Source organism: Denticeps clupeoides, chromosome 3 (assembly GCF_900700375.1).
Source record: "Denticeps clupeoides chromosome 3, fDenClu1.1, whole genome shotgun sequence".
Taxonomy (NCBI): domain Eukaryota; kingdom Metazoa; phylum Chordata; class Actinopteri; order Clupeiformes; family Denticipitidae; genus Denticeps; species Denticeps clupeoides.
The window spans coordinates 32,094,300-32,108,111 of NC_041709.1; the positions used below are offsets into that span (position 1 = coordinate 32,094,300).

The window sequence follows — 13,812 nt, forward strand, 5'->3', positions numbered from 1 at the left end:
CCCCCGAGCCTCGAGAAACGGCCAGCGTCCCGGGGATGGGGGCTGTGATTAGGCCCGAGAGGGTTATTGCACCGCCAGCGGGGGTACGAGTGCGGGGAATCCGGTCGGCCTTATTATTATTATTAAGGACCCCCCCAAAACCACGAACCGCGACTGCACCTCTCGCTTTCTAACCAGTATTAGTTTGTGCGTTCAGCCCGGTGCCGTACGTGGAAACGGAGGTCTGCGGCTCGTCTGATAACCGCGGAGGATCAGCGGCGGACCGGAGGGGCGGAGTAGAGGGCGGGCTTTGACTGACAGGGCAGAGGTTCGACCTTGACGTTTGTAACCTTGTTATTTCGACGGTAGACGTGTCTGGGACGTCCATTTCCATGGCGTTGCCGAGGCCGAGCGGCGGCGTCCCGAGGGGAGATGCTAATAGACGGGAACGCGCTCTTGAATAGTAATGCGGCTGGTCGCGCAGGTCACGTGACGACGGATTTCGTCGATGTTGACTGTGCCCGTGTTTCGACGGTCGCCGAAAAAAGACGACCCGTTTGACTTCTTACTGGTTACCGGGATATCTGGACCTTTCTTTGTTTTCGAGAAAATGAGATGAAAGAAAGGAGTTCCAAAAACGTGAAATGAATGTCATTCCAGGAGTCTGGTGTCCGATTCGTTTTAATTAGAAATGGATCTCCTGTTGGCAGCTCAAACATCATCGAATAGGCACACACAAAAAAAAGAAAAAGTCCCTCCAAGTCCTTCGGCCTCTTGCTAGACCCCCTAATTAGATCTCTCCTTGCCCATCGTGCGTTTTGCGGGGTCCAGACACGGCTGTTTAATGATGGTCTTCACAGCATGCCGTGAAGTAGTTCACGCCGTTGGAATTCTTTTCATTCATTTCACCTTTTCAGCCGATGTCATGGAGGTGGTAGTATCCTAGTGTGTAACACACTCACCTACGAACCAGAAGGCCCAGGTTCAAACCCCACTTACTACCATCATGTCCCTCAGCAAGACACTTAACCCTGACTGTCCCTGTAACTACTGATTGTCAGTCGCTCTGGATAAGGGCGTCTGATTAATGCTGTAAATGTAATGGGGACAGACAACCGCCATCGCTTCAGGCCGCAGACGTACGCATTATGTACAGACGATCGCGATATAACGTGCGTGTGTGTGTTTGAGTTTGGGGCCAGCACCTCCAAAGCCTGCCGTGGCGAAACAAGCATGAAATCACGGTGAAAGGTAGAACGGACGAGGCGATTTCGCGGCTCCCAGCGTGTCTTCGTGCTCACTGGTTCTAAACTCTTCGCCCTGTTTCGTTTCTTTTGTTCAGTCGGTCTCGATACCATCGTCACACGCTTCAGTCCTCCAATTTAGACTATATTAACAAGGATTTCATATTATTAAGACACATTATTCACAAATAGCGTAGAGCAAACGTGTATTTTCACGTAAGGAAATAGTTTCATACTAGCCTAATATCAAGTCTGGGGAGGGGGTCCCCGGACGGCACGGATACGGCAACGTCTCTCCTCAGCACCCTCCTCTGGTCACTTCCACCCCGTCAGCCAATCAGGAACCAGGAACCTGAAGCGGCAAGAGGAGGATGCTCATGTCATCCTGGACTTGGCCAAACCGGGACCCGGGGAGACTCCTCCAGGAGCCGCTGGCCGCTCGCGGCGGCCCCAAAGCCCGACAGGTCGAGTTTAATCCGCCGACGGCCGCACGTATCGCCACCTCCGGAGCCAGGTGAGGCGTCGGCCATTTTAACTTGTCGCGGCTGCTGGCTGTGGGCTTTGGAACAAAAAGAGCGGAGCGTGAACGGGATTAGCATTGATGCTAGCAAGGACGAAGAGGAGGGAGGACGAAGGTAGGAGGCCGAGATGGAACAGCGGCCACTGGAAGGGGGTAAGAACGACCCTGTCGTCCATTTGGGACACAAAGAGAGCGGCGTCACTGAGAGGACGTCCAGCTGTGCCCTTCTGTAGCCCCAAAGCAAGTGGGATACAAATTTTCATTTTTCGGGGGGGCGGGGGCGCTAAGCGGCGTCTCCTTTTTTGTGTCCTGTATACAAAAAGCTGCGTCAAAATGAATCATACCACCCTAAATCCTATTAATCGGAACATCGGGGAGGGGGGCAACGTACTCTATATAACATACCCCGTCCGTCCCCCCCCCCGCGATACAACATGACGGGGAGTCGCCGACGCTCTCAACTCGACCGCCTAATGACGTCCTTGGGTCGAGGAACTCGGCGGAGGGACGAGGAGCGGAGACAGAGAAGCAGCGACGAGAACAAGAGGGAGAAGGCGCCGGAGGAGGCCGGCGACGATCAAAGATGGCCGCCCAGCCCGGCGCGGGACGCCCATCGGCGTCCATGGCTGGACGGTCGGCGGGACGCAAGATGTATCCGAGCCGAGTCCCCCGGGTAGGTGCACCGTCGTCATTGTTCTTCGGACGGGGGGGGGGAAGAGGGACCGCGGCGGGGCTTCCTTTCTTCCTTTTATTTCGCGGCGGGCCTGGTTTCGGCGCGTAGGCCCCTTTTCATTTCAAAAGCAGCACATCAATTGCTTTGACTGCCTCGAGGAGCGGAGGCTTAATGTATCAAAGAAAACGACGAGCGCTCCGTGCTCGCTTCAAGATGCCGGTTCTCGCCTTGAACTTTCGATTCCCTGACCACGGAATGCCGTCGCCGTTGCCATATCTCGCCAGTTCCCACTCCTGAATAGAAACGCTTGGATTCAGGATTTTTTTTTTTTTTTTTTTTGTTTCTGCCCCCGACCCGGGCCGAGGGGAGGAAAAAAGAGAGCAGTTTTTTATAATAATAATAATAGCAAAACAATATTCAAATAAACCGCAGGAGGTAAACCCTCTTAATCCACTGAGACTAATCCACTCTGGATTCAGGGTTTATTAGCAGGCAGATATTCAGGCACCTCAATGGACATCAGCGGGACACCAGCGCACGTTTTGTGACAGTCTTTCAGTTGGCTACAGCAAAAAAAAAAAAAAAAAAGCAGCCCTCCATTTTCAGTTTTTCCTTACTTTGAATCTAAAAGACTGAATATTACATCTTCAAATTCCAACCACAAAAGAGGTTCTGGGAGAGCGCTGCGGTAATAAACATATTCCGATGACCGTATTGGATGCATTGTAAGAAGAAGATAGAAGAAGAAGAAAAAAAAAAACCCATCTGAACCCAGAAGACTGTTTCGGCCAGACAGAAACGCCGCCATTGTCTACCTCGCTCGCCCAGGCTTAATGAAGATTTCACTCCCCCCCGAGCATCTAAATGGCCTTTTGTCGGCGCGTACACCGCGCCGCAGATAAGCCTATTTCAGGGCCTGGCCGTGTGACGCTGGAAATCAGTGCTGGCAGGTGTGACCGGTGTCCATTTTTTTTCCCTACAACATCTTACCTGAACTAGTTTAGTGCTCTTGGGTCTGTAGTTCCCTGTTAATGACAAGGACAAATACTGGACATTGAACAGTCAAGTCGGCTTTATTTCTAGAGCAAACCGGGGAGGGCTGAAGAGAACGTCAGAAAAAGATGAAGAGTACAGATGGGTTTTAAGAATGAATAGATAGTGGAAAAAAAGGCTGATTTTGCAACACATGATTTTTGTAGTTGGGAACATTAATTCTGTCATTTAATGACAGAATGACATTTTATTTCCCCCTGAGTATATTTGTATACGGGTTATATTTACACCCTTATCCAGAGCGGCTTACAATCAGTAGTTACAGGGACAGTCCCCCCCTGGAGACACTCAGGGTTAAGTGTCCTGCTCAGGGACACAATGGTAGTAAGTGGGGTTCGAACCTGGATCTCCTGGTTCATAGAGTGTCTTGCCCGCCATTTCACATGTTTCAAATTGGTTGTGTATGTTAAATGACATTTCACCAGATTTACAATCGGATCTGATTAAAAAAAAAAGTGCAATTAATCTTTTAAGAGTCCACTTGATTTCCAAATCTCCATATTGTGTGTTTTTTTATTTTTTTTTGCACAAACGCCACCACGATGATCCTCACATTACTTGTCATTATTCTTTTTGAGTATTTTTGATATCCTCGTGCGGCCATGCTTGATTAGGGGAATGTGTATTGTGTGGCAATAGGTGTATTATATGTGTGTATATTTGGGGTGTTGTCTAGTATTTGTGTTAATGTCTGCTCGGCTGGAGCCGAGGCGCCACTGCAGAGCTTCTCAGCACTCCCCAAGTCATTGACCTTTGCGCCCCCCCTGCACACCCCACCTCCCCAAGGATCCCTCCAAGTCCCCCACCCACCTAGCATCCTCTCCCCGACAGATGGACACAACTCGCTCACTAACCGCCGTCATATTTCATTCATGAGCGCGAAGTTGCTAGATTCCCCTGCTGGAGTGGCAAAGGTCAGGCTCATTGTTTTACCGTCAGCCACATTCGGGCTTGTGGATATTGGTGGAATTTCAATGACTCTGCAGCAAATCTGGTGGCTGTTGATGTACAAGTATGTATGTACACACACACACACACACACACACACACCTATTTTATATATATATATACACACACACAAAAACGTACATATATATGCATCTAATAGTATATGCTGTCTGCGCAGCCGTTACAGATAAATAAAGTGTGTTTTAATAGCGCATATATATATATATATATATATATATATATATATATATATATATATATATATATATATATATATATGTACGTTTTTGTGTCCCTTTCTGTCTCTTTAGCCTTTAGTCTCATGTCAAATTATGTTATAATTATGTTACAATTATGTTATAACATAATTATAATAATGTGCTTTTTGGATTTAACAGTTTCCAGCCATTTATGTCTGCAGACAATTCTTTTTTAAATTGGGCAAGAGAACATACAAAAATATAATAATATATATGATTTAATATATGTAATTTATATTAAGCGTCGTTCTGAACGTTTTGTTGTAAGGGTTGTAATAATCCCTCCAGGCAGAGGCCAACATGCAGGTCCAATAAAGTCTTTTTTTTTTCTCGGTCTCTCAGAAGAGACATGCAGAGCGGAGCGGGGCAGAGAGCTGACCGTGGCGAGGAAGAGGAGGAAGAGGAGGAGGAGGATGAGGAGGAGGAGGAGGGTGCAGGAGCCAGCACCTTCAGCTTTCAGCAGGTATGAAAAGCTCACGACGAACAGCAGACCGCAGGCATCTCGCCCGAAAATAAAAAAAATAATAATAATAATAAAAAAATTTTTTACTTCTGCTGTGAATTTCCAGGGAAATGGCGAGCCTGCCCTGGAAGCGGATTGACGAGCGTTCTCTCTCCACGCAGGCGGTGAAGGTGGAGCCTCGCGTCATTCTGGAAATGGACGAGGAGCGGAGGTGAGAGACAAAAAAAATCCATTATTTATCTTTAGTATAAATGCGTGGCGAGATCGGGGTGCAATATTGCACCGTTTAATAAAAAACTGAAACAAAAGGGGCTTATGTCTACAGACATTACTTCTGAACAAATGTGGAATATGGACCGACAGAACAGAGTTCAAGAAGTATTTTAAAATATTCTGGAAAAACGAATGACGGTGTTTAACCATTTTCACTCATTTTTCCCGTCCCGTGTTTTGGCTGTAGTGGTGAACGTGAAGGATATTAGTTATTAGAATAATATCGCCTCTCATCGAGCCAACCGGCATCGTGGCGAATGTAAACGGAGAATGCGCACACTGCGCGGTTTCCACGCGTGAAACCCGGCGTCCCGTCGGCGCAGTTCCAGCCTTGGCCGCGGGGGGGCGCCGCCGGACGGCCCGCCGCGATCCGCTCTCGCTCGACCAGCGTACAAGTGTTGGTAAGACGCGACCATGGCGAGAGCTGGAGGCGGCCGTCGGCTCGCCGCCCTTCGCCGCTGCCCCGCGGCCCCGAGCGCACACCCGGGATGCGATTCGCCGAAGGCGGCCTGACGCAGCGGCCCCGGGAGACGGGCCCCCGCGGGTAAGAACTTTCCCCCCCCCGCGCCGCGCCGCGGAAGTCGCGCCCCGGAACCGCGCCGGCCTGCGGGCCGGAGAGGCCCCCCAGTCTGGAGTTTGTTGTGGGCGTCCCCTCCCCCCCCGGCCGCGATGAATGAGCGAGGGTCCCGCTCCGAGGCGCCTTTCCTGGGAGGGCGCCGCGCCGCGCCGCGGTAACTTTTCACGGAGCCCGGCCGGGGCGCCGAGCAAATCTCGCCGCCGCCGACCAACAAAAGGCAGTTCTCGCGTTGTTTGGCGCTGGCTCGCCGTCGCCAACTCGCCAGCGTTTCGTTGTTAGCGCTTTTTAGTGTGTGTGTGTTCTGCTGCTGGTGCTAAGCTAGCCGCGGGGCACGGCGGCTCTGGCCGCCGACGTCGGCCTCCACCCCTCCCGGCTTCCGCGCAACTTTCCGGCGCTCTTTTTCGAAGTCCGGTTAGCATTAGCCGCGGTGGAACCAGGACTAGGCCCGTGGCCGCCGAGGGGTCTCCGCCCGCACAGGTAGCTGCGAGAAGCCGCCGCGACAGCGTGCGCCCCGGGGCGGCATTTTTCTTGGTGATTTTGCACTTTGCGGCCAACGTTGACCGACCCGGAGCAAAGACGGCGTTTTATACTCGCGCGTTTTAACACTTTTTAAGCGACTCTGGCGTTTTGCACGCAAGCCTTTGTTGTGGATTTTAAGGACTGTCGCGATAATGTTATTGTGTCCTGCGCATGCGCGTTGTTGTTCGGTGGGGGGCTTGAACCTTCACTTTCTCTCTCTTCCCATCCAGGATGTGCCACTTTGCAGCCTGAGCGAGGATGAGTGTCAGAATAAGGAGCCGCCATGCTGACCTGGGCGGTCGCTTCGACGAGGACGCCCCCCGGCCGCCGGTCCCAGGGATGGAAGGGGACCTGGCGGTGGCCGACCACGGGAGGCCGTGCCACCACGGCTTGTACGCAACCAAAGGGGACTCTTTTAGGGCAGAGGGGTCGGTGGCCACCCCCCGACGCTCGGACCTCGACCTGGGCTACGAGCCCGAGGGCAGTGCCTCCCCCACGCCCCCTTACTTAAAGTGGGCGGAGTCGCTGCACTCGCTCCTGGACGACCAGGATGGCATCCAGCTCTTCCGGTCGTTCCTACAGCAGGAGGACTGCGGCGACCTCTTGGACTTTTGGTTCGCCTGTGTGGGCTTCCGGAAGCTTCCAGGCGGCTCGGGGGACGAGGAGAAGCGACTGAAGCTGGCCAAGGTCATCTACAGGAAGTACGTCGTGGACGGTAGCGGGATCGTGTCGCGCAAAATTAAGCCGGCCACCAAAAGCTTCATCCGCGACTGCGTGATGAGGCTGCACCTGGACGCCGCCATGTTCGACCAGGCCCAAACGGAGATCCAGGCGCTGATGGAGGAGAACACCTACCCGCTGTTCCTCAAATCCGACGTGTACCTGGAATACGCCCGCGCGGGCGGGGAGAGCCCCATGCACTGCGGCGGCGGCAGCGGCGGCGCCGAACACGGCTCGGCGTCGCCCAGCAACCTGAAAACCCTGCCCGGCTACCTGCCCACGCTGATGGAGGACAAGGAGTGGAGGGAGGAGTCGGAGCAAGACCACGCCCCCGCCAGCCGCCTCACCCAGCAGCTGCTCATGGAGACGGCCCCTCACCGGGCCACTGCCAACAGGAAGTACCCAGAGAGCTTCGAGTTCAGGTGCGTTATGTCACTTCCTGTTTTTCAAGTAAATTACGCTTTAAATTTGTAATTTTTTTCCCCAAAAAGTCGCATTTGGCCGTTTAACGAGGTCCGTCTCCGTCTCTTATTTAATGAGCTTGTTTGCTTCGGCCGAATTTGCTGCATCTGACCCGTCACCTCGGCGCTGGAAACACACCTGCACTCGCACCCAGTCCGCCGCTGATCCCAGACCTGCCGGCGCCTCGATGGAAATGGACCTGACCGGTAGGCCCGGCAGGCGCCCCGGCGTTTCCCCAACAAGGGCCATAAATAAGTAAAGGTGTTTACGGAAGGGGGCGGGGCCCGCAGCCCCTCTCCGGGATCTCGGGGCTCACCTTGGCTCGTGGCGAAAACGCCGAATAACACGTCGTGGTTAAAAAAAACGCGTGTACGGTCCGACTCTGATTACAGCGTAATCGCTGCGAGGAAATTCCTCCGCCGCCACGTTGCTGGATTCGTGCCGTATTGATTGTTCTGATTCGTATCCGTTTCTCCCCGCACCCTCAGCAGGCATGGCCCGTGGAGGGAGCCGGTGAACCCGTACTACGTCAACATGGGCTACGCCCGCGCGCCGGCCACCAGCGCCAATGACTCGGAGCAGCAGAGCATGTCCAGCGACGCGGACACCATCTCGCTGACGGACAGCAGCGTGTACGTCCTGCCGCCGTCCCGTCTAGGACACGACGAAGATGAACTGTTGATGAACCTGTCGTGATTTCACGTAATGGTGAAAGTGACGTGATTGTCATTGTGAGACACTGCAGCACAGCACACGGTGACACAACGAAATGTGTCCTCTGCTTTTAACCATCACTCACCCTTGGTGAGCAGTGGGCGGCCATGACAGGCGCCCGGGGAGCAGTGTGTGGGGACAGATCGGGATTCGAACCGGCAACCTTAAGATTACGGGGCCACTTCCTTAACCGCTAGCCGGGGTCCCCACACACTGCCATTAAGTGTGATGTGTTAAATGCAGAGAACACACTTCGTAATGTGACACCATGTGTCTCAACATCACTATCATAGTCCAGTCGCCATACCTGTCCCTCCTGGATGGCTCCTCTCACGCATAGATGGACGTTTTTTCCAAATTTACATTTCCAGCATTTACCAGACGCCCTTATCCAGAGCGACTTACAACCAGTAGTTACAGGGACAGTCCCCCCCTGGAGACACTCAGGGTTAAGTGTCCTGCTCAGGGACACGATGTTAGTAAGTGGGGTTTGAACCTGGGTCTTCTGGTTCACAGGCGAGCGTGTTACCCACTAGGCTACAACAGAATTACGTCACACTCGCTCATTTGCGCCCTGTGCCTGTGTCCCGCAGTGATGGCGTCCCCCCGTACCGCTTCCGGAAGCAGCATCGGCGAGATATGCAGGAAAGTGCCAACGCCAATGGGCGCGTGCCCCTACCTCATATTCCGGTGAGTACACGCCCGTATCTTTTTAACGGCGAGGCAGGAATGTGTGTGTATGTATTTACTTATTTATTAATATCGGTCCCCGTGGAGCCGTCTTCCCGTCGTGCCGACAACAGTCCGGAGTAAAACCCACTCCGGGATAAAAGGGCGCATTTAATTTGAAGAAGCAGCAGAAAACGCACGCAGTCCCTCCGTTGGGAGCGAGTCCTGGAGCGGTTAATTGGGGCGAGGACGAGGCGCGTTGCCCCGGGCGACACTCTCCTCCCTGCATCGTCAGCGTGTCCGAGCGCGAGGGGAAGAGGGCCGACTTTCGTCCGCGCCGCATTTACGAGGTGTTCCGCTCTCTGTGCCGTCCCTCGCAGCGCACGCACCGCTTGCCGAAGGACGTCCACGTGGAGCCGCAGAAGTTCGCCGCCGAGCTCATCAGCCGCCTGGAGGCCGTGCAGAGAGAGCGGGAGGCGCAGGAGCGGCTGGAGGAGCGGCTGAAGAGGGTTCGAATGGTGCGGACGCCGTTCCGTCGCGGAACTTCTCGCGCTTTATTCATATAGACACCGCACAGCCACGTAAACGCGGAACTCCTTATATATTTGTAATATCTGTCAATAGATCGCACACCCCACATTTCTATATTCTTTGCCCAACGTCTACAATCATGATTCACGAGTCAAGTGTAGCTGCCGGTAACGGGGCGGCGGTGGCCTAGCGGTCAAGGAAGCAGCCCCGTAATCAGAAGGTTGCCGGTTCGAGTCCCACTGAGCAAAGCACCGTCCCCACACACTGCTACCCGGACGCCTGAGTGAACAGTCATGGCTGCTCACTCAGGGTGATGGGTTAAATGCAGAGGACACATTTCATTGTGTGCACCGTGCGCTGTGCTGCGGTGTATCACAATGATGATCACTTCACTTTAAATGGGGGAAGAAAAAAAAAAAGGTCGTCATGTGAGCACTATCCGGGATAAACCCCGTTTTGGTCGTGTTGTTTCTGTTTATCCGTTATGTTTGTTTTCAAGAACACACACACACACACACACACACACACAGTTCTGCTACCAACTTATTCAGTACCAGTCAAGATTGTGACCTGATCTGATGAGCTGCAGGAGGAAGAGGGTGACGACGCAGACGTCTCCATGGCTACCACCGTCTCCAGCAACCACAAGCTGCCGCCGGCGCCCGCCCACTACGCCCCCCGCTACCCGGAGGCGGCCTACAACGGCATCCCGTCTCGAGACGTTCACGACGAGGACCCCGAGAGCATCCTGGACGAGCATGTGCAGCGCGTGATGAAGACCCCCGGCTGCCAGTCGCCCCGGTCCCCGCCCAACAACGCCAGCGCCTACGGCCACAAGCACGCGTACCACCCGCACCACGCCGGCCGCGAGCCGCTGGAGGCGGACGCCGCGCCGCGCCTGCAGAGCAGCTACCCCTGGAACGGGGAGGGGCATCACTACGGCGGCAAGGGCCGCAGCTACGGAGACGGGCACGGGACGGCGCCGGGGGCGGGAGCTGTGGACGCGCTCGGATACGGGTAAGAAGCGCCCGTTCCGCCTTCCATGAGCGAACCGTGCACAGATAGGCGTGTGTTTTGAGATGGGAAGGGCGTGTCTCGTCTCTACAGCAGCAAAGGCAGCACGCTGTCCCGGCGCGGCCTAAAAGCAAAAGACGTGGCGAGGAGCGAGGAGGGGCGTGGCCTGGACAGCCCAGTTTCGCTGGAGGACTCGGACCAGAAACTGAAGATCTTGCAGTGGATGATGGAGGGAGAGAAAGAGAGCGGACGGCACAAGAAGAGTTCCCACGGGTACCCCCCACACACACACACACACACACACACACACACTTTAATATCGTGGTAATAGAGATCATTTCATGACTCCTCCCCTTTTCTTTCCTTCGCGGCAGGTTGGGCGTCTTTAAACGGGGCCAGGCGACGGAGGCAGGCCGGCCAGGCTCAGGGGCCAACGAGCGAGGAGGGGCCGGCGCTCATCAGTGGGCGGGGCCAGGTCTGCGCGGCGGCCACCAGCCCTCCCACCTCTTCATCCAGGACCCCAGCATGCCCCCCAACCCCGCCCCCAACCCCCTCACCCAACTGGAGGAGGCCAAGCGTCGGCTGGAGGAGGAGCGGAGGAGGAACGCCGCGCTGCAGAGCAAATCGAGGTGCTTTTTATTATTATTATTATTATTATTATTATTACAATTTTTATAATATACGTTCTCTGACGTCTTCACAGAGGCCAGGCCTGCCGATATGTATTTTCATACTTATTACTTTATTTAGAAGTGTTGGTCCAACCGTAGAGCTGCCTGTACCGCCATTTCTGTTTACTGGTAACCAGAGGAATTTCCATGTTGCCAGATGTTTGGCTTTTCACTCGCTCACCTCAAATACCCTTTTTGTTGCAACCTCGTCGGTAGTTCCTCATCGGTAGGGGTGTTGGAACATATTGATTCAGCAATGTATAACTAAACCTTACGTGGTGACATCGTATTGATACAGGCACATCAAATATCAATGTTGTTTTATACAGATTTTGTCCACCGGGCATTTTCTTTTGTGAGGTCAGCAGAGGCGAGAATCGGCTCCACTCCTGTAGATGGCGCTGTACAGCCGGATACTCTGAACTACTGCCTGGCAGAGTGAAATAGCAAAACATGACAGGCCGACCGCAGCAAGTTGTATTTCTGCTCTGCTTTTACTGTAGAATATCGTAGGATGTACAGTATCACAATATACCGTGATTCGTATTGGAATCGTTTACAGTTATCGCATTTACCAGACGCCCTTATCCAGAGCGACTTACAATCAGTAGTTACAGGGACAGTCCCCCCCTGGAGACACTCAGGGTTAAGTGTCTTGCTCAGGGACACGATGGTAGTAAGTGGGGTTTGAACCTGGGACTTCTGGTTCATAGGCGAGTGTGTTACCCACTAGGCCACTACCCCCCTTTCGTGAGATTTAAAACCCGTACCGGTCGACATTGTGAGTTTTGAAGTGATCACTCTCGAGTTAACCAGCGCTTGAGTTCTGGCTTATGATCAGTTCCTTCATTCCGGTTTCCGTGACCGCGACCGTCGTTCCAGGCCACCGTTTTCCTGTCTTTTAATCAGGAGCGTTGCATTAACGAGTGCGCAGGCGATAAATAATATAATAATTCTGCCCCATGCCGAGGCTCCCCGCTGTCCCGCTGGGTGCGCTCTGATGGGAACGATCCGGAACGCCGCCCTGTGACTGGCAGCCGCTTTTTTCCTCTGGGGGGGGACGCCGTCATCGTCTACGTCTGCGTGTGATGTCGGCGTGGGTGGCTTTTGTAACGAGGATAAAAGGCCATGTGATCCTCCTTTGGGTGGGGGCTTGTCTTGTCTGATGTGTGTGTGTGTGTGTGTGTTGTATAGCTGAGCGACTGACTTCTTCTTTGAAGACGTCTCAAAGCCCAGATTTCCTCAGCCGGGCGTGCGGTTGGAGGGAAAAGGTCCCGAACAGCAGGGGGGAGGGGGAGTTGTGTGTTGTTGGGCCGAATATGGGATTTGTGGAAGATACTCGATCATAATTCATTGAAATCCAGTTGCTTATAAGTGAAAGTGAAGTGATTGTCATTGCGGTGCACTCAGTGAAATTTGTCCTCTGCATTTAACCCATCACCCTTGGTGGGCAGTGGGCGGCCATGACAGGCGCCCGGGGAGCAGTGTGTGTGGGGACGGTGCTTTGCTCAGTGGCACCTTGGCGGATCGGGATTCGGGCGAGCTTCCTTAACCGCTAGGCCACCACCGCACTTCTTCTGTGGAACCCACTGGTCTTACTGGATTTAAATTTATATATATTTTTCTGTTCTTCTCCGCAGACACAAGCCGACTAAAAAGCCGCCATCAGAGAACCTGACAGTTGCCTACTACTTCTGCGGCGAGCCAATCCCATACCGGACGTCGGTCAAGGGAAGGGTCGTGACCTTAGGCCAGTTCAAGGAGCTGCTGACCAAGAAAGGAATGTACAGGTGAGAGAAAGAAATCCCAGAAAAACACGGTGAATGTGGCCTATCAAGCCTGAAATTCCATGTACAGATCTCTTAATGACCTTTTAAAATATATATATATATATATCTGTTGCAGGTTTTATTTCAAGAAAGTGAGCGACGAGTTCGACTGCGGCGTGGTGTTTGAGGAGGTGCGGGAAGACGACGCCATTCTGCCCATCTTCGAGGAGAGGATCATTGGAAAAGTGGAGAAAATAGACTGAAGACGAGTTTTGAATGCCTGCTGAGGACGTGAAACGCACACGAAACGAGAAGTCGGGGGGGCGACGTGAGAACGACCGCGTCTTCCATCTGTTCCTGAGGGGGACGGCCCTGCGCTCCAGCTGCTACGTCGAACTGCGGTGCTGAACCCTGGAGACCGTCGTCCTGGCGTGGAGGCTTGAGGACAAAAAAAAAAAAAAAAAAAACGTTTACTGTACTCAAGCTCATATTTTATACCACCTATTAATAGGGGGATAAAAACATATTTTTTTTTCTCCTAAAACAATACATTTCTAATCTACAGCTGTTTCCCATTTTCCCTTCCTACAGGTACGCGTGTGTATTGGTAAAAAAAACCCAACATTATTTTATTACTTGTAAACTGGGTTTTTGGCCTCGGCGGCGTGTTGCCATGTCTGATTTGAAGATTAAGGGCTCGCTTCTCTCGTGGCGTTCATGCAAATTTGCTCATTTGCATTTTAACAGCATCGA

General features: G+C 53.1%; 1 protein-coding gene across 6 annotated transcripts; it reads left to right on the forward strand.

The window, feature by feature from the left end:
- The first annotated feature begins 1,498 nt into the window (after window positions 1–1,498).
- LOC114785660 (axin-1-like) lies at window positions 1,499–13,526 on the forward strand. Of its 6 annotated transcripts, XM_028972133.1 has the most exons (12): window positions 1,499–2,416; window positions 5,020–5,140; window positions 5,247–5,351; window positions 6,740–7,651; window positions 8,180–8,323; window positions 8,999–9,095; window positions 9,455–9,592; window positions 10,195–10,622; window positions 10,713–10,892; window positions 10,994–11,248; window positions 12,931–13,080; window positions 13,196–13,526. In XM_028972133.1, the coding sequence occupies exons 4-12, from the start codon at window positions 6,768–6,770 to the stop codon at window positions 13,320–13,322; spliced, it is 2,403 nt and encodes an 800-aa protein (XP_028827966.1). In that variant the 5' UTR covers window positions 1,499–2,416; window positions 5,020–5,140; window positions 5,247–5,351; window positions 6,740–6,767; the 3' UTR covers window positions 13,323–13,526. The 6 variants fall into 6 exon arrangements, with proteins under 6 accessions (XP_028827966.1, XP_028827971.1, XP_028827965.1 ...); XM_028972138.1 differs by lacking the exons at window positions 1,499–2,416; window positions 5,020–5,140; window positions 5,247–5,351 and adding an exon at window positions 5,379–5,957 and having other exon boundaries at window positions 10,716–10,892; XM_028972132.1 differs by lacking the exons at window positions 1,499–2,416; window positions 5,020–5,140; window positions 5,247–5,351 and adding an exon at window positions 5,392–5,957.
- Window positions 13,527–13,812: the final 286 nt, after the last annotated feature.

What these genes read in the sequence shown, in the direction of transcription:
- LOC114785660 (XM_028972133.1), top strand. Translation starts at nt 6,768, where the DNA reads ATGAGTGTCAGAATAAGGAGCCGCCATGCTGACCTGGGCGGTCGCTTC. An exon ending in TGCCCCTACCTCATATTCCG is followed by an intron (nt 9,096 to 9,454) that starts GTGAGTACACGC and finishes CGTCCCTCGCAG; the next exon opens with CGCACGCACCGCTTGCCGAA. An exon ending in CACAAGAAGAGTTCCCACGG is followed by an intron (nt 10,893 to 10,993) that starts GTACCCCCCACA and finishes CCTTCGCGGCAG; the next exon opens with GTTGGGCGTCTTTAAACGGG.